At 35.6% G+C, this 19816-nt stretch overlaps 3 protein-coding genes across 5 annotated transcripts; 2 read left to right on the top strand and 1 right to left on the bottom strand.

Annotated features, from left to right (window-relative positions):
* Positions 1-102: 102 nt before the first annotated feature.
* On the top strand, positions 103-2832 carry LOC126755955 (U3 small nucleolar RNA-associated protein 25 homolog). 2 transcript variants are annotated; one of them, XM_050468696.1, is made up of 3 exons: positions 103-469; positions 532-1248; positions 1313-2832. In XM_050468696.1, the coding sequence occupies exons 1-3, from the start codon at positions 205-207 to the stop codon at positions 2440-2442; spliced, it is 2112 nt and encodes a 703-aa protein (XP_050324653.1). In that variant the 5' UTR covers positions 103-204; the 3' UTR covers positions 2443-2832. The 2 variants fall into 2 exon arrangements, with proteins under 2 accessions (XP_050324653.1, XP_050324652.1); XM_050468695.1 differs by having other exon boundaries at positions 526-1248.
* A 464-nt stretch (positions 2833-3296) lies between these two features.
* On the bottom strand, positions 3297-10486 carry LOC126755117 (nuclear pore complex protein Nup214). Of its 2 annotated transcripts, none has more exons than XM_050467452.1 (12): positions 10324-10486; positions 10082-10220; positions 9837-10024; positions 8872-9777; positions 8581-8809; positions 8245-8516; positions 7998-8179; positions 7521-7871; positions 5653-6756; positions 5404-5588; positions 3543-5337; positions 3297-3482 (listed from the first exon to the last, which is right to left on the bottom strand). In XM_050467452.1, the coding sequence occupies exons 1-12, from the start codon at positions 10357-10359 to the stop codon at positions 3455-3457; spliced, it is 5415 nt and encodes a 1804-aa protein (XP_050323409.1). In that variant the 5' UTR covers positions 10360-10486; the 3' UTR covers positions 3297-3454. The 2 variants fall into 2 exon arrangements, with proteins under 2 accessions (XP_050323409.1, XP_050323410.1); XM_050467453.1 differs by having other exon boundaries at positions 3543-5334.
* A 2919-nt stretch (positions 10487-13405) lies between these two features.
* Positions 13406-19016, top strand: LOC126756987 (ALX homeobox protein 1). Its single transcript, XM_050470531.1, has 3 exons — positions 13406-13833; positions 15678-15868; positions 18694-19016. Exons 1-3 carry the CDS (start codon positions 13524-13526, stop codon positions 18889-18891), a joined length of 699 nt encoding a protein of 232 aa, XP_050326488.1. The 5' UTR covers positions 13406-13523; the 3' UTR covers positions 18892-19016.
* The last annotated feature ends 800 nt before the right edge of the window (positions 19017-19816 follow it).

The raw sequence follows: 19816 nt of genomic DNA, 5'->3' as shown, positions 1-19816 counted from the left end.
GTGTTATGTATTTATTCTATTATTTTTATTGTTATGAAAATTAAAATAAATATTTTTAAGAATATAAGAATAAACCTATTAATACGGCAACACTTCAGAAGAAGCGTGGTTGAAATAAAAACAAAAGTTGTACACCACACATCCTCACGCGTATTTTGATATTTTATATTTCTATAAAGGAATTCCAAAACATTGTCCGATAATATGGGAGCGAAGAAAAAGCCAAAAACCGCGGAGCGTAATCCTCACCTGAATAAAACAACTAAAAATCTTAAATTTAAACGAAAAGCGAAGGAAATGATGGAACAGCACCGGAAACAGGCACTTTTGGAAAAATCCTACAGAGAAAAGGAGGAAATCAAAATAGACGAAGCCGAAGGCAAAATATTTGAATTCATAAAGGATGAGGAAGATGATAATGCCGAAACTAATACATTCAACGAACTTATGGATACCCTCTCCGCAAAAGGTAAGCATTGAAGCCCATCAATTTCCACACTAGAGTTATCACAATGTACTAAACAGAACAAGATTATATCTCCGCGGATGATTCCCTTGGTGACGATACGGATGATGAATTATCTGTTGCTCCTGAAGCGAAACCTGCTGAGGAAGATGTGGTTGAGGAAGCTGCACAAGAAGTTGAGGAATTAGAAGCAGTAGAGTCCAATGACACATTTGCGCAGCATTTTGATTTCGATTTGCCGCTTGAAAGTGTGGATAACTTATGGACCGCACAGAGTGAAGTTAAGAGAAGCGTACTTACTTGGCCACATTTGGGTTCCATCAAAATGCAAATACCACAATTTGTATGTGAAGAACTATCTAAAAATGAACTTAATTGGAATAACAATTACAAACTACTTGGCACGGAACATTTACATACAATGAATATTAGATCAGCTATACTAGACAACTTTACAAAAGAAATCACACCCTTGCAAGCAGAAGTTTTTCAAATACTCAATCACTATAATGATTTCTGTCATCCCAACGTGCAGAAGGACAAAATAGATGAATTACGTTTATGTTACAGTGCGCACATTTTGAATCATATGCTAAAGACGCGTAATCGCATACTAAAACATAATATGAAATTGGCAGCTACACCAAATATAGTGACCATACCGGACAGTTATCGAGATCAAGGATTGGCGCGACCCAAAGTACTTGTCATTTTGCCATTCAGGAAATGTGCCTATCAAATTGTGACAAATATGGGTCGGCTATTGTACGGCAAAAATATGGGTATATAAATAAATAATATAATATAATTCAAATTTTAATTTCATTAAATTTTTTATCTTTTTAGAAACAAAATTAATGAACTTCTCGCGTTTCACTGACGAATATACGGGTGACAGCTTGCGTTTCCCGCAAAACAAACCGAAACCGGAAGACTACGTAGAAACGTTTAAAGGCAATATAGATGACAATTTTAAAATTGGTATTTCTATAACCAAGAAGAACTTAAAACTTTACACGGACTTCAATGCATCCGATATTATTATTGCATCACCATTGGGTCTACGTTTGGGCATAGCATCAAACAGCAAAGAGACTGGCGCCTTTGATTTTTTAAATTCGATTGAACTACTGATATTGGACAAGGCGGAAATGTTTTTAGCACAGAATTGGGAAAATCTACTACATGTAATAGATCACTTGCACCTGCAGCCACAATCTTTAACTAATGTTAACTTACAACGTGTACGCCCATGGTGTTTGAATGGCTTATGTCGTTTTTATCGGCAAACAGTGGTGCTGTCCTCGCATGAACTACCCGAAATACGTTCACTTTTCTTCAATAAATGCTTCAACTACTGTGGTAAAGTGTCTATTTCGAATCCGATTCGACAAGGTGACATAAGCAACGTCTTTGTTACCACACCGCAAATATTTAATTTAATAGATACCACAAGTTTGGACTCGGTTTTCGATACACGCTTCCGCTATTTCATCAAAGAAATACTACCACGTTATAGAAAGCCTTCTTTTGCACATTGTATGATATATGTACCGAGTTACTTCGATTATGTACGTTTGCGTAACTATTTGAAAGCCGAATCTATAAGCTTTGCGCAAATTTGTGAATACACCAAAAAGGAGAAGGTGGCGCGTGCGCGAGACATGTTCTATCACAGCGGTGTGCACTTTTTACTTTACTCAGAACGATATCACTTCTATCAGCGTACACGCATAAAGGGTATACGCCATTTGATTATGTATCAGCCGCCAATGTGGCCGCAGTTGTATTCAGAGATGGTCAATATGATGAATGAAAGCAATCAGAATGCGGCAGATGGCTTGGACGATTCGATGAGCATTACTGTGTTGTACACAAAATATGATCTAATACAGCTAAATGCAATTCTGGGTACAGAGTCAGCGGCAGAATTACAAAATTCTAATAAAACTATACATAGTTTTACGATTAAGTAGCGAATTATTACTTATAAGTTATTGTAAATATAAAAATACAATACTACTTAACAATAAAAAAGTTGTTTTTGTTATAAATTTCCTTGGGGAGTTCCAAGTTGGTCTAAGAAAGTAATAGAAGTTAGTTATTAAAAAATATACAAGCATATACATACATATATATAGAAGATATATGGCATTAAAAAGTTATAAAAAAAATATTTGAAAGTTTCTGTTTTGACTGAAAATCTAAAAAAATCGAAAATTAGAATTAAAAATAATAATTTGTTTTCATCAAGTTTAAAAACTAATATAAATGAGAGCACAAAATACTGGATGAAGATCTAAAAATTAAAAAGAGGATTAATTAAAAGTTAAATAAAATAGCTAATAAATAATTAAAAGCTAAAAAATAATTAAATATAAGAAAAATTAATTATATTAAAATGAAAATATAGTAAAAATTTAAAAATGACAAAAGAAATTACAGAATAAAAAAAACAATTAATTACAAAAACAAATAAAAAACAATTAATTACAAAAAAAATAAAAAGCAACTACAAAAAAAATAAAAGCAATTAATTCAAACAAAAAAAAAACAATTAATTACAAAAAACTAAAAAGCAAATTATTACAAAAAAAAATAAAATACAATTATTTACAAAAAAATGCCAATTAATTACAAATTAAATTAATTAAAAACTAAAAATAATTTTAATGTAAAAAAAATTAATTAAAAATAATAATAATAATAAAAATTAATATTGAAAAATATAAGTAAAAAATAATTTGAAGGTGCTAAAACTACTATTTAGGCATGACTAATATGTCCCAATTAATAAATTCGAAGCTTTTGTATTAACTTCGAAAACGTATTCATTTGATAATGAAATTTCTTGTATTTTGAAATTATAGTTGTTGTATTTTTGCTTAATATGCATTTTTTCATAGTATAATTTCAGTAACTTAAATAGAATCATTTGAAATCGTAACCTGTTATCTGGTTCGCTTTAACCTAGACACTGTGGCACGCTTATGCGCGATAATTCATGAATGAGGAGCTAGAGTATAAAAGAGAAAGTCAATTACATTTTGTTTACGATTGTTGTGTTATAACTTACCCGCCAAATATAGGCTTCGGAGCATCTGGCGGGGTATTCGTCGTCTGTGCTAGATTGCCAAAGGACAAGCCTGTATCTGTCGAGCCCAAAGCATCAAAAATATTGCTGCTCTGCGTTGTAGGCGCACTGAAGGCGGTGGTTGTGGGCGTGGCAAAGGAGCCGAAACCTTTGGGACTACCAAAAGTCGGTGCGCCACCAAAACTAGGTTGTGCACCGAAACCCGGTGGACTACCGAATGTTGGCGCACCACCGAAAACTGGTCGCGGAAATGCACCCGCTTGTTGTTGCTGGGAAGGTGAACCAAAACCTGTACTTGCTATTGACGAGCCACCTTGTGAGAATGAACTGAACGGTGAATTAGCTGTTGCACCAAAACCACTGGCGGGTGAACTAAATATATTTGCTTGCTGTTGTTGCTGTGGACCTGAAACAGCTGCAGCGCCACCAAATATAGAGCCGCCAGATGCAGCGGTATTATTCGGTGCAGCGCCAAAAGCCGAACCAACAAAACTGAAACCAGATGCTGTGGATGTTGAATCCGGCTTGTTGGCAGCGGCAGCAGAAGCAAAAATGTTACCAGACGATTGACCGAAAATCGAACCACTACTGGCGGCTGCATTGGCTGAGGTTGGTGAACCGAAAACATTGACAGTGTCAGGATTTTTAGCAGGTGTACCACCAAATATAGAACCACCTGTATTATCAGCGCTCTTAACTGCCGCATTACCAAATATAGAACCAGTATTTTCAGCCGGTTTCGCTGCAGCATTTCCGAAAATCGACCCACCAGTACTGTCAGGACTCTTAACGGCACTGTTACCAAATATGGAACCGGCAGAGGTATTGGCGCCAGGCGCTGCGGGGCTTGCTGGCATGCTGGCAGCTGCGGCAGCGGCGAATATGCCACCCGTTGCAGCGCCAAATCCTACGCTACCAGAGTTACCAAAGATGCTACCACCACTGGCAGCTGGCGCTTGACTACCCAATGATAAGCCACCAAATGGCGAAACACCTGTGGTCGCTGCCGGTTGCGCAGCATTTTCAGTTTTTGTCATAGAGCTCACAGGACTGACAGCTTGAGTTGACTGCCCTAAATTGCCAAACAGCGATTCGCCTGGCGCTTTCGTTGCTGCAATCGTTGAAAAGAATGGACTGGTTGCGCCGCTAACAGGTGCCGCCGAGACAGCGGTGGGTGCAACTATTGTAGGTGACGGCGTTGGTGTGAGGATTGTTGTGGCGGCAGCAACGGTTATTGCAGTAGTAGGCGCTAATGAAGCTGTGGGTGCGGCTGTAGTTGTTTTGGTAAAAGCAGCTGCTTCTGCTGACGCTGGTTTAGTTGCGGTCGGTGCGCTTATAGTTGTCGATGTTGATGTAACGCTCACCGCAGTAGTAGTAGTAGTAGTAGTGGTAGTGGTACTTGCAAGAGTTTGACTTTGGAAAGTGGGCAGCTGTTTGAAGAGCGCCGGGTTCGTAAACGAAAACGCAGATGCGCCTGCGCCACCAATACTGCTAGTGGTCGGTATAGATAATGTAGATGGTATGGTGGAGCCTAAAGTACCACCAAATGCCGATACATTTGTATTGGCGACATTGAATGGTGAAGGTGACTGTTCTGTTGTGGCGAGCTTGCCAAAAATTGTTGGTGTTGGTGCTGCTGTTGCTTGTGTGTTTGTTGCTATTGTATTAACTTTGGAAATAGACAAATCCGGTTGCATGCTCTGAAAAGCGCCTGGTGGATTATTCTCTGTATTTAAACTGAACGAGAACATGCTGCCATCTTTAGGTTTCACAGCTTCTGAGAAAATTTAGAAGTCAAATTTAATTATTAATATAAAACGGTGAATTATTTGTTTTCAAATACCTTTCGGTGTTGGTTTGCAGATATTCAAAGATTTCAAATACATGTCATCCGCCTCACTCTTAGTTTGTGTTGCACCAACATTACCGTCAACATTACGGTCCGTTGTGTCTTGGTTTAAAGCATTTACCAAAGGCGTACTCTTCGCTTGTGTTTCAGCAGTGGATGTTTTTTCTTTTCCAATTGTACTAAAACATAGAAATATGTTTGAAAAATAGATCTTTGCTTAGAATAGAGACAATTTAAATATACCTCGCAGCTGAGAAGGGTGCTGTTGGTGGTGCAAAATATTGGTTCTCGTTTTGTTTATTGAAAATCGTGGGTTGCATTGTTGTTGTGCCAAATAATGGTTGTGTTGTTGCCGTGGCACTTGTATTAGCCGGTAAATTTGATTGATTTTGCACAGCACTCTGTTTGTTAGCATTATTCAAATCAGTTAGCGCACTAAATGTGCTGCCAAAACTGAACGCTTTTGGCGCATCGCTCGTTTGATTGGCATTCGCATTAACTGCTGTCTTATTTGCGTTGAATATGTTGGTTTGTGGTATTGTATTCGACGATTGTTGGCCAAAACCGGTAAAGGCTTTCGAAGGGGCATTAAAATTTAACGAGGACTTGCCAATATCGGCTGCATCGGCTTTCGATGTGTATGAGAAGTTCATTGCAGGTGTTGATGATTTATCAGCAGTCTCGGTTTTTGGTAAAGCGTTATTGTTGGGTGCAGTTAGTGTGTTTGCTTTGTTTTCAATAACATCGGTTTTAAATGCATTTGTATTTGCGTTAAATTTAGGCATTTCATTTCCGCTGTCGAATTTAAGTGGTTCAGCTTTCGGCAGAAAATTGTTGCCACTACCGAAACCGAGTGTCGAAAATGGTGTGCTAGTTTGTGGCTTAAGTGGGGCAGCTGCAGCTGTTTGTGCTGAAGTTTGTGCGTTACTGAAATATCCAGCTGTTGGTGTTGGTTTTGAGAATTGTAATGACTGTTGTTCTGGTTGTTGTTGTTGCGGCTTTGGCACTTGTAGCTCTATATTTTGTTTAGTGGCCGCTTGTATTTGCTTAAATGGCGCTTGTTGTTGCACTTCCTTTGTTGTCGCAACATTTATTTTCTCAGCCACTTTAGTAGCTTTGACGTCTTTAGTTTCTTTCTTTTTGATAAGTTGCTTGGTTTCCAAAATAACCTCTGACGTCAGCTCAATGCGGTTAGGACGCTGTGGCTTGATTATTTTTACCTTCGCTTGTTGATTTGTAAAATTTCTCAAAGCACTCAATTTTCTCTCAGATAATTTATTGCTTTTGGCATCTGTAATGTTGTGTATAGTCATGGAGAGTATAGAATCTGCCAATGACACAATTCCCCTAAATTCAGAAATGATAATCAAAAATATTTTTTGTCAAAATATTTTGGTTGTAAGCAAAGTGTTTTTGATCAAAAAAAAATTCAAGTAAATTAAGTATATTTTGGCGGTAAGTTATTATTATAATAAATTAAAGTTTTCTAAAGTAAAAAAAAAATCGACTACACCGAAGCTGTAATACCCTTCACGTGTGCATATATTAGAAAAGTTTATAAAAAAGATCTTTATTTTTTTTCGGCGATCTAACCCCGATTGGATCGGTAAGTGTTAAGTGTTAATATTTATTTTCATTTTGGCGGCTATATGCTATAGTGGTCCAATCTGAACAATTGATGCAGAAATTCTAGCGTTACCTTGGAAATTTATATATGCCAAATTTCATGCCGAGAAGTTTTCAAATAAAAAAGCTTTCCATACAGACACTTGATTCTAAACGGTAATTTTGTATTGCAGCTATATGCAATAGTTGACCGAACTGAGCCAGTCGTACAAATATTATAGCACTGCCTTGAACAATAATCTATGGCGCATTTCATGAAAATGTCTTTTCAAATACAGAAGTTTTTCATAGAAGACTTTGCTATCGTTCGGTTAGTATGGCTATATGCTATATGCGTCGTAACCGCCGATGACAAATAAGCAGCAACTTGGGGATAAAAGGACGTTTGCAAAATTTCCATTAGATATCTCAAAAACTAGAGACTAGGTCGTTTATAAAATAAATATATATATACACGCATAATTATTTGTTATTTAATTACTTACGCATCCGATTTTATCAATTGATTGCTTTCCTTGCGACAATCGTTGCCTTTTCTGCCACTACCCAAATCTTTTTGCTTCATAATATTTTTAATATAATGCAATTTTGTCTGCTGTTGTGTGATGAGATTTTTCAATTTGGTCATTTGTTGGTATATGCCATCAAGGCATGGTATACGCATTTGAGATTTTGAATTACGACGCACCAAATCTTGATAATACGACCATTGTATGTCCATTTGTTCCTCCAGGCGCTTCATTATACTTTGATTAATGGTAAGATAGCTTTGAAGGCCTTTCAGTTGACGTTGACTAACACAATCATACAATGATAAATACTTTGCACCTGGTTCGCTGGAAAATAAAACACGCATATTATATTGAATATTTTTTGAAAAACAAAATAAAAAAAAAAAAAAAAAAAAAAAAAAAAAAATAAAAAAAAAAAAACAAAAAACCGTAGAAGTATTCAAAACTTACTCAGGATTTTTAAAAGTTTCCAGTTTAGAGCGGCATTCATTTAACATTTCATATGATTCTGTCAGTGAGTGTCGTAGATCTTGCACATCCTTTATAAAATCGCGCTCATTTGCTTGTTCAATAATTTCTTGTAGGTTAATTAAGCGTTTGCTATAACTCTTCATTATACCTGGATCGTCGTTCTATAAAAATATTTTTAATTAAAAAAATTTGTTAAAACAGAAACACACTGATAAATGTTGCTCACAAGTGCTAATTTTGACTTTTGTGCTAATTGCTTAATTTCTTTGTCAAATGCCGTAATTTGCATCACAATCATTTGTTGTATCACTGTATTCGTTTCATTTAAATTTAGTGTGTGCGTTTTTGTTTTTCCTGGAGCTTGTTGCGTGGGTTGTACTGGTGGTGGCGCAAATTCCGGTGAAACCGTATACAAGGGCTTAAAAACTTCTGTAGGTGGCGCAGGCTTTAATGTGTTTAACGGAGCTGACAAGGGCGCAGCTTGTGCTGTTGGTTTATCTATTAAAAATCGAAAGTTTTAAGTTTCAGAAACCTATATTTCGTTAAACAAAAAATTACTTACTTAATGTATTAGGCATTGTTTCGGTATTAGCCGGCGCCATTCCAAATTTTAAATTTTGCGGTTTTTGTTCAAAACTACCTGAGAATAAATTCTTGTTTGCCGGCACACCAAAGGCGGACATATTTTGATTAGCAACATTCAATTGCGGTTGTGCATTGAAGGTTAATGTAGATGCCGGCGGTGGCGGTGGTGGTTCAATTGATGGGACAGGCAAATTTTCATTCTCTTCCTATTGTGAAAAAATAAAAAACAATCAAAACAATTTAAGTTTGGAGTTAAAATAATTATTACCTTTTCTGCGGCATCCGCATCAGTGAAACTGCTTTCAGCCAAAATGGTAAACTTAGCCATTGCGTATTGAATTGGCGCTGGTGGCGAACAGATATTTACATTTGTTGACAAATTCAAAAAATTAAAACATAGCAAATGACCGTGTGTAGAAAGTACATGAATGACCGGCATGGGTTGCAACTTTTTTTCGCCCACTACCAACTCATGCGTTGGCGAAATATCCAATGCTAATCCAATGGGATATGTTTCATCACTGCCCTCGGTAAGTGGCATTTCAATGCGTGCTTCATCCAACAACATATAATGCACCCATTGTGGTTGATCATTAGCATCTTTAGTGCCCAATAGCCCTATTTCAACACCATTTGCGGACGTAACTAGTAATAAGTTCCACTGTGCAATATGCATGAATGTAACTTGTTGTTTTCTCGGTTCAGAACCACTGTAGCATACATCATTGTAGTTTATATAAACTGGTGTGCCGCCTTTCGGCGCATTTATAATATACATATTGGGCATAGCCTCCTCCCCATGCTGCAAAAAACTAGCAACAAACTGAAAAGTGGATAACCAATGTAATGCTATGGTATCGAATGGCCCAGGATGTACATTCGGTGGGCATATGATACTTTTAACCATCGTAAGGTCGGGTTTATATTGCTGCAATTTTCCATTTGGATAACCGAACACAAGTTGTTTACCTTTTGGCGACCAACAACCGGATTGTATTTGCTGATTTTGAAGAGAACGCATTTCCATTGCGCCACCATCTTTAAGTGTATACAATGCAAAATTACCATTGCTAAGCACTACACCAATGATATTTGACAATACAGGGTTCCATAATAAATGTAAAGCATATACGTTTTGATCGGGCAAGCGTATGCTATATAATGTTTTTACATCCTGCAAAGAAAGTAATTGTTATTTCCGAAACTTGTAATATATGTTACATATTTACGTACAGAAGTCGCGTATGATGGTACATGATAAATATCCAAAACACCATAACCTTGTAACGTGTAATTCACTGCCAACATAGACCCATCTGCATTGCATGCAATTGAATTAGGCACATTAGGAAGTTTCGTGGTTCTCAAGTGCACAGGTTGCCCTTTTGACTTCGCATATATAACATCAGGAAGAATATAAGCTAAATAAGAAAATACATTTACATTCGTTCCAACAACTTTAGTTCCCAACCACTTACCTTGTAATTCCGGCGCATTTGGATTGCCGACAAATAGTAGACCATAATTGCTGGCACATGCTAATAAATTAACGTGATCGCGCAATTTAGAATTTCCAACAAAAATTTTATGTTTACTTTGTAACTTAAATTGTATATCCTAATTTGTATTAAGAAATGAAATTGCAATCAATAAATTTTGCAAAACCGCTGAATTTGTTAAGTCTGCATATAAACATTATATTTATATGTGTTATACTCACGGTTACATCCACTGAACCAGGACATTGTAGCGCCATTTTAAAATATATTTTAAGCCCAATCAATAAAAGATATCGTTGTTAATTTATAAAATTTCACAAAACTTGTATAAATCGAATAATTGCGGCTGCTCAACACATTTCGCGCAATTCACAAGATGACAATATTAGAGTGTTGCCACTGCATACGATTTGTCTTCTCATTGGAAAAATATTTGAAAATAACACAGCTGTGGGCGCCTATGTGAGGAATGCTGCGCGCTGGGTGGTAGCACGACAAATTGCAATTGGTAGCCCCAAAGCAGCTGATTTTGTTTATTTATCCGCCTTGTTTAGAGTATTTCAAAATAATGATATTTCTGTACATAGCACTGTTATCGATATTTCAGCAGTTCGATACAACATCAAATATTTATTTTAAGTTAGGTTATGTTAAAAGTTTAATTTTTTCGAGAAAGGACACTGAGGAATTTAAGACTCCTATAATACAGTTAGAGCACCATAAATTAATTAATTCCTGCTTTTTCTAATGCCTTTTTTATTCATGATTTTCAGGTGGACACATAGAAGTAAATAGACATGGTTTCATTTAAATTTTGATTTATATAATTCAAATATTATATGTACATATGTATGTGTGCATGTATGTACATAAACCGTATAATTATTTTTAACACCAGACACTATCAACCCCTCATAATAATATTAATATCAGAAGTGCTAGGATTTGCTTATTATTTTCTCATACACTCATGCATGTATTGAAAAAATTTATACATAATTATTTCTATTTATTCATATGTACTTGTTTGTATAATGTACTAAAGAAATAGGTATGTATGTACATACATATGTATATGTATAAAAATTTTATAAAATGCGATTATAAGTATAAAATAGGGTTAGTACATACTGGTTAAATACTTATGTACATACATACATATCTTATCATTTATGTATGTGTGTATGTATGTATGTATGTATTTTCATAAAACACATAACTACAGTTAACATATTTACATCATCAAATAAGGAACTATCATCAAAATTAAATACCCAATATGTACATACATACATACATACATATATGTATAACTGCTAGAAGTGTAAGTATGTATGTATGTATGTATGTACCGATTTTTTATATTTATTTTATAACAACACTGTGATTATCCTTTGTTCCTTAATTAACAGCAAACACAGACTTCCCCCGATAATGTATACACAAACACTTGTATGTAAACAATGTTTAATGAAGCATATTTAACATTGGTTTGTCGCCTGCATTGCATACGGTTGTATTTGTGACTTTTTGTGGTAGTGAGCGGAAAAAGGTAGGATTTAATTTGCGATGGTAATAAATGTACATATAACGATACGGAAGCTATGAATTTGTTTATACATATGTACATACATATGTATGTATTGCACATATTTATGTACTATATATGTATGTATGTTTGTATGTTGATGCCAGTGCATAGCTGGACTGTATACGTAATGCAAAAAGCAGTAGCGCCTCCCATAAAATAGAGATAAAATTTAATTTGTTGGGCATATATGATGGCTTTGTGCCCTACATGTTTGCCTTAAAAAACTTATTAAATTTCAAAAAAACAAAAATTATGAAATTATTAACATAGTGCTTAAATATGAATATAATCTCTTTATTGTTGATATGAAAACGCTTCTCTAAGAATGATTGATAACTTCGAAGGCATTAAAAATAGTAGAATTTACAAATTTCCTAACCGGCAATAGGTTAGACAGATATTTGTATAATACGAGTATATTTCTCCAGTGGAACCATATAATTTATAAATATACATACATATAGAGTAGTCGAAAAAGTCTTTTCGTATTTCTAATCAAACATCAACTTATTTTTTTATGTATTTATAATGAACTTTAATGAACCAAAAACGTATCATTTTTCCGCCATTTTTCCGCTAGAGACATTACCCCATCAGTGTAAAGTTTTCTGGTTTCTCGGCGAAAAACTGCGACAAGTAATTTTCACAGGCTTCTCTTGAAGACAACTATACTTCATTAAGGAAGTTCTGCATTCACCGAAACAAATGGTGGTCCGATGATACAAGGTCAGGGCTATATGGTGGATGCATCAAAACTTCCCAGCCAAGCTCTCCCAGTTTTTACCGAGTCATCAAAGATGTGTGTGGTCTAGCGTTGTCCAGATGGAAAATGAAGCCCTTTCTGTTGATCAGTTCTGGTTCAATCTCATCAGTTGTTGACAGTAAAATGTGGAATTAATCGTTCGATCAGGATGATTCCTTTCCAATCCTACCAAACACTCAGCATATCGAGACGTCAACCCATGCTTTGCGACCATTTGTTGAGCTTCACCACGCTTGGACCATGATCTATTCGTCTCCTGTTACCATTCGTTGCAGAAATGGTTCGATTTCATTTCATTTCAGCAAAGCATCGCAGATGCTAAATCGGTTCATTAAATTTTTCACAGTGAATTCATGTGGTACCCAAACATAGGGCTTCTTTTTGTAGCCAGCATTTTTTAAATGGTTCAAAACTGTTTCATGATGAATGTTAAGTTCCTTAGCGATGTCATGGCTGATTAAGTGACGATCCTGGAGCGAACGGCGATCCAAAAATGAGCCGAAACCGAAAAAGGTACTGAAAACTTTCCCACCCGTGATTAACAAGTGTATTGGCCCAAAAACGTATTTTGAAGGCGATAATACGTATGTATTTGTATCAAAATAACTGAAAAAGTTAGTATATACGAGAATATGAAGAACGGCCTCTATTAAGTTTGAACATTTTCTCACTTAATTGAACTTGAATAAAGTCTTAGTCGACTTGATGTAGCGTACAAGGACGACTTTCAACTTTCACCCCTAAAGTTCGTAGCTAAATTCGTTAACACCCACAAAAGTGTTTTATTTGATTGGGTATGTGTATGTGTGGCGTTATCACAGAATCACTTTTATTATACATCACAGTAATTGTTTAACTACTTCCACGTATACAAGTTGGCTAATATTTTGTATCAATTTAGACAAGAGCACTTTATCATATTTTCTTAAATGATCTTACGCTAATAATATTTTTCATTTATTGTGAAAAAAAACAATAACAAAAAATGATAATAATAATAATAAATGAACATAAACAACAACATACGTATTTATATGATAAATATACAATATATCAATAATTAATCAATGAAAGGTATATTTCATAAAATCTTAAGAAGCACCCAAATGTTTGTGAAATATAATAGTGGTTTGGAAAATAAAATGAACCCTCAGACGAATTTCTTTTTAAATACAGAGAATTATTTGCGGTCTTTTGACAGAATCTCTATTGAAAATAATAAAATTACAGACTGTCCGACAACTTTGTGCCATCCGAAAAGTGAAAAATATCGCACAGCGCCGCCTAAACATGACACGAGCGCGAGTTCAAAATCGGAAATAAGTGGCTCGTTACTATATTTCGGCTATAATTCAGATGATTATGAGCGCGGTTTAGGTGAGTGAGTTTTGAAAAATTACAAAAGTGTTTAGGGGTCAACGTAAGTATGTGGAGCAGGCCAGCACAAAGGCCGTTATAGTCTTTGGCACAAAACTATTCGGGGTCTATATGTCCGCCTGAACTTTAAATTTTCTTAGTATCTGCCGACGGTATGCAATGCTTTATAGTGCAAAGCACTCGTTTTAAAAGAACGTCTGGTAAATTGTGCTATTCGCCGTCGCTGATGCTAGTCTACTTTTATACTCCAGTATCACTTCCATAAATGAAAATATGTACGTATACGCCTGTAGAGATATCATTTACAACTTTTCCACAACGCCCATTTTTGAAACTGCATATATTACCTTTTGTAACCATTACTTAGGATCACAGCGTCATTACAAGTGCTTAGGATACAAGCCAAATGAAATCTGCAGCATGTTCGTACCATCTGATCACTTTTATCAACTGTGAGGCCTATTATCATAGTGAAAATCCATAAATTTTCTGAACAAAAATGCGGTCGTTTTCGACAAATTTATCAAAACCGCTAAGTAGTATTCCTTATTGACCGTTTAACTCTGTGGAATGAATTCATAATAAACCCCACCACGGTTATCAAGTAAAGCGATCAGCATCACTTTCATTTTTGATTGGTTTTGACGGAGTATTTTCGATTTTGGATCTTTTTTGAAGCACCATTCATTTGATTGTAGGACAGTTTCGACATCATATTCCTAGGGTCTTCAGCTTTGTTGCCGAACATTTATTTTGCGTCATCCACTCGACGTCGTTTCTGCAAAAGACTTAGGTCTTTAGGCACGCTTTTTTTGAACAATTTTTTTTCTCAAAGACATTCTAAAATTGTTGGAAAAAATATTTTAAACTTGGCCATTGCGACGCCATTTTCGGTGACCCCTCGAAAAAAGATGCGCCCGCGTTGGCAGGATAACTTCTTACAGGATCATCTTAAGTGAAAAATACGTGCTTTAGTTAAAACTTAGAACTTGGACGCAGCAAAAAACTGAAAAATGGATTTTTGGCAGACATTCTTACAAAAAAAATTAAATTTCTGTGAAAATTTCGCGATTTTTTTTTCAAATAGTTGTAATCAAAAAAAATTCTTCGTCCAAGTCTTTAAGAATTATATCTCAAAGACCTGTGGGAAATTTCATGAAGATCGGTTGAGTAGTTCTCGAGAAATCTTACCAACCGACATCAAAAACACAGTTTCGAGAAAAATGCGTTTAGCTAGCCTCGAGCACACAAGTTCTCAAGGCCTTATCTCCGAAACTATTACTCGGATCAACTTGAAAATTTAGGACAATATTCTAGAGGTGTTGGAGATAAGACAATAAAAAAATCAATTTTTTGAAACCCGTAAACCCATTTAACCCCTTAAATATGTATCTTTAAAATTTCGTCAACTGAAACCTGATTTATTAGCATGTCATGAATATGTCACGTGAAAGTTTAAAGAGAAAGGATTATTTAAGGCCTCGAAACTAAATGGGTTTTGAGTCATCAAGTTCATGTTACAAAATACAAAAAAATTTAGTTTCTACTTTGAAGAAGAGCTTATTGCCTCCTCCTTTTTGATTTTATTTTGATAACAGTTGGAAAATAAACGATGTTTGTTGAAAAACTTCCTCTGGCTTCATGAAGTATTGTCGGTAAGCCGTTTTTTATCCTATGGCATATAATATATGTATGTACTTTCATACAGAACATATGAGAAATGTTGTAGAGTTCAACAAGGCCGTAATAGAAGAACTTGTTATTTTCAACTGTTTACGCCAATAATGCCGCGCTTCGACATATTAACTTACTCGTATTACAAATTTGCTACCTTTCTCTTACAGATTGGTCTACGAGCAGCTATAATCCCATACCATTTTATAAAGATAAACAAAAACAACGACGGGTTAGAACGACATTTACGTCCAAACAACTCAAGGAGCTAGAAAAGATCTTCCAAGAGACACATTATCCTGATATTTATACGCGCGAAGAGATCGCTATGAAAATAGAGCTTACAGAGGCACGCGTACAGGTTGGTTAAAAACATTCACTTATCAAATTATATATACTACATGTGTATATACCTTATTTACTAAGTGAAAAAACACTAAATTGTTTCGAAAATTACATTATTCATACACAATTTCATTTTCGAATATTATTTTATATCTAAACTGCAAAAACTTCAAAGAAAAAACTCATCAACAGTGGCATACTGCGCTTTTCGGTTGTCTGGCTGCAAATCCCAAAGGAATTTCCTTGTTTCTTTTTTTTTTAATTATGAGATGGAATCATTTTTCACTTTTCCCAGCTCACAAATCATCTCTCATTTTCGCTTACGAGGTGTCTGTCTAGAAAATGCATATCTAAGTACTCTGAATCTATGCATGCGTGCGTGTGTGTATAAACACTGGGAGTCACGTGCCGAGATCTGAAAACAAGTCACAGCCAATTAAATAGGGGAGTATTACTGATGAACTAATCCAGCAATAGAAATTGTTTACTGTAACTGTAAATAAAGTTATTGTTTAAGGGTGTAAAAATGAGGAGAGGTGGTGTAAGTCAATGTTTTGTTTTCAATTAAGTTAAGTGCTTGGACATGCTCCTCTTCTGTTGAGCATGTAATTAAGCCCAAGAGTGGTAAAACTACAAGCTGTGTGAAAATTGTTTTTTGAAACCGCAAAACTTGTATGTTTTCTTAATTGTTATTCTTTAGTTCAATATACCCACAATTATACTAGTTTTTTCATAATTGTCTTATGATATAAAAGAAATGCTTATACAGTGTTCTAAAAAAATGGTATTTCCTCTTTTTGATTGGCGGAGACACCGATTACACGTTTATAGCCGAGTTTACAAGAGCGCGCCAGTCGTTCTTCCTTTGAGCTGCTTGGCGCCAATTGGAAATTCCAAGCGAAGCCAGGTTCTTCTCCACCTGGGATTGTTTTCGTATATTCGGACGTCATGATCTAGTCAGAGTGTCCTAGAAAACATGCATGGAACATTCCGCAAAGCTAGTACTCCATCTTGACGATGGTAACATTAGGAAAGCCTGCAAGTGGCAGATCTATAGTGAAAGTTAAAAGAAGAAGTTTTGAGTAGAATTATTAATCTTAAAGTCGAAACGGTCAAACAATACTAAGTCTATGATTTGTAAGGGCTCTCATAAGTTTAGCAAGAAAAATTGTCGTTATTATTGAATCTAACCCAATTAGGTATAGCATAGACTATAGAAATTTCTTATAACTACAATTAGACCAATGAGAGACTAACGTTTCTTCTTCTTTACTGCTGTATGCACCGCTATGCGGTTATAGCCGCGTTAACAACAGCGTGCCAGTCGTTTCTTCTTATCGCAATTTGGCACCAGTTCGAGATACCGAGTGCAGCCAGCTCCTTCTCCACCTAATCTCTTCAACAGAGCGGAGGTCTTCCTCTTCCTCTGCTTCCATCGTTGGATACTGCGTCGGATACTTTCAAAGCTGGTGTGTTTTCGTCCATTCGGACGACATGACCTAGCCAGCGTAGCCGCTGTCTTTTAATGCGCTAAACTATGTCAATGTCGTCGTAGAACTCATTCAGGTCATCGTTCCATCGAATGGGATATTCGCCGTGGCCATTGCACAAAGGACCATAAATGTTCCGCAGAACCATTCTCTTGAAAACTCGTAAAGTCGACTCACCAGATATTGTCATCGTCCATGCCTCTGCACCACATCTTTGTTCGGCGAGAGAGGACTTATTTCTCAATTGTCCGAAGTAGTACTTGTTGGCAAGAATTATTCTGCGTTGGATATCGAAGCTGATATTGTTGTTGATGTTAATACTGGCTCCAAGATAGACGAAATTATGTACGACTTCGAAGTTATGACTGTCAACAGGGACGTGGGAGCCAAGTCGCGAGTGCGACGACTGTTTGTTTAATGACAGGAGATATTTCGTCTAGTCATCGTTCACAACCAGACCCAATTGATTCGCTTCCTTATTCAGTCCCGTCATTAAACAAAATAGTTTACAGAAAAATATGATCTACTGGAGTATTCCTATAATTAATTAGCCTCACCGCCCAATGGCGCTACTACTGCGTTAAAAATTTCAATATATTGTAATACAGCTTACATTCTCATAGACAAATCGAATGAATACTTTAGTTTTAACAGAATGTACCATAGTAGAGGATCTGTCTGTGGATTTTAGAAATATGAAAAGTAGCAATATCGGTCGATGATTCGTGAAATCAAAAAGCATTTGGTTTAGGCATACGATGGTAGTTCTGTTGCGATAGCGACCAATCAAAACTAAAACTAAGGAGTTTCACAGTGGTTGTAAGTGCCCCGTGGGATCATTTCACAACATTTGACGCTATTTAAGCTCAAGCTAAAGTAATTTTTCGTGACCGTCGACGAAACAAATTGCAATCACAGCTACAAATCGTGTTATGGGACCGTTTCGACTCTGAATTACAGAAAAAACGGGGCCATTTATAAAGAAAAAAGTGTTCATTCGGCTACCAACTCATATCTCTGCCATCGCCACGTCCAAATTGGTCAAATTTTTATTCACCCTATTCTTTAGAATCGGATCAGTCGATTTCTTTTTGTTTCCAAACTGGAAAAAATTTCCCGCCGATCAAATTTTAGTCGAAAAAAGGTTATTCGGCGAGTTAAAGAATTTGAGGCAGCGCTGGGTCAAAAGTTTCGAGGTAAAAGGGGGTTATGCTTTTTAAGATACATACTCATCGGATCGCTCTCATAAGCATATAGACAACATATTCGTACTATTGTTTTAAGCAACCATTTACGAAAGCAAATCATGATTTATACAAGAAAAAAAAATAATATTTTATATGTTTTACAGGTTTGGTTCCAAAATAGACGTGCGAAATTTCGAAAACAAGAACGACAAGCCAACATAATTAGCACGAAAGTACCGGAGCTTTCACAAAAACAAATACAAAATCCATTCACACCCAGCTCTAAATGTCTCTCGCCATTCATGATGTCAACGCTGCTGGCCACCGAATCAAGTTCGAAATCTTTGCAATTAATTAAATGAAACTATTTGGGGTGTTAAAACCTCAACCAATACATACATTTATAAATACCGACTTTTGTAAACTAGAAAGTGCGTAAATATAAAATACTTGTATTAAATGTGCAATATGTACATACGTAACTATACATACATATCAATTTAATTGTAAAGTTTTTTAAGCATGCGCGAACGACTTTTCAACTGATATTTTGAAGTTCTTGGAAATACAATTGAACATCCATAACTCAACTTTTATAACTCGAAGTTCTGCATAAGTCGAACTCTTGAATTGCCAATAGAAGTCAAATTTCATAAAAATTTCTTTCCACAATTCGAAGTCTCTCTAACTCGAAGTTTGTTTGAAGATTATGGTGATTCGAGTTAGGAAAGTTCACCTGTATTTGTTAGAGATCTTTAAACCATTAGAAGACGTGTAGATTTGGGTAAATGCAACTGGTTTACATAAAATTTATAAAAGCAGGGTTTAATAAAAGGAGAGTATGTTATAATTGTAACTCTAACTATAATTTTCAACAAAGAGCATTAAGTAACGTATACCACACGTACACCCAAATTACAGTGGTTGGCAAACCAATTGGGACAAATGTAGGGTATTGTCTTCTAAAAATCATATTTTGAGTTACAGTTTTCGAAACGTGGGGAAGAAAAGCATCACAACATCATTGAGATATTCTATCTTTTTGTAAACGTTTATAAATTTCACAAAATTTGGGCTTTTCATGAATATGTTTTGGCTGAGGAGTCCAAAACATATTCATGAAAAGCGTAACAAATTTAAAAAGTAAATTAATAATTAAAAAAATATATAAATAAATTTCATACCATTAAGCTAGGCATAGCATGTTTATAACCTAAATTTGTCTTTTAGATCTTAACTTTACATTTTAAATTATAGGGCTTTTCAATAGGGACGCTACAAAAGTAG

The sequence above is a fragment of the Bactrocera neohumeralis genome, chromosome 4, assembly GCF_024586455.1.
Source record: "Bactrocera neohumeralis isolate Rockhampton chromosome 4, APGP_CSIRO_Bneo_wtdbg2-racon-allhic-juicebox.fasta_v2, whole genome shotgun sequence".
Lineage (NCBI taxonomy): Eukaryota > Metazoa > Arthropoda > Insecta > Diptera > Tephritidae > Bactrocera > Bactrocera neohumeralis.
The sequence above is the reverse complement of the archived record's forward strand: the minus strand, read 5'-3'. Positions and strand labels throughout refer to the sequence as shown.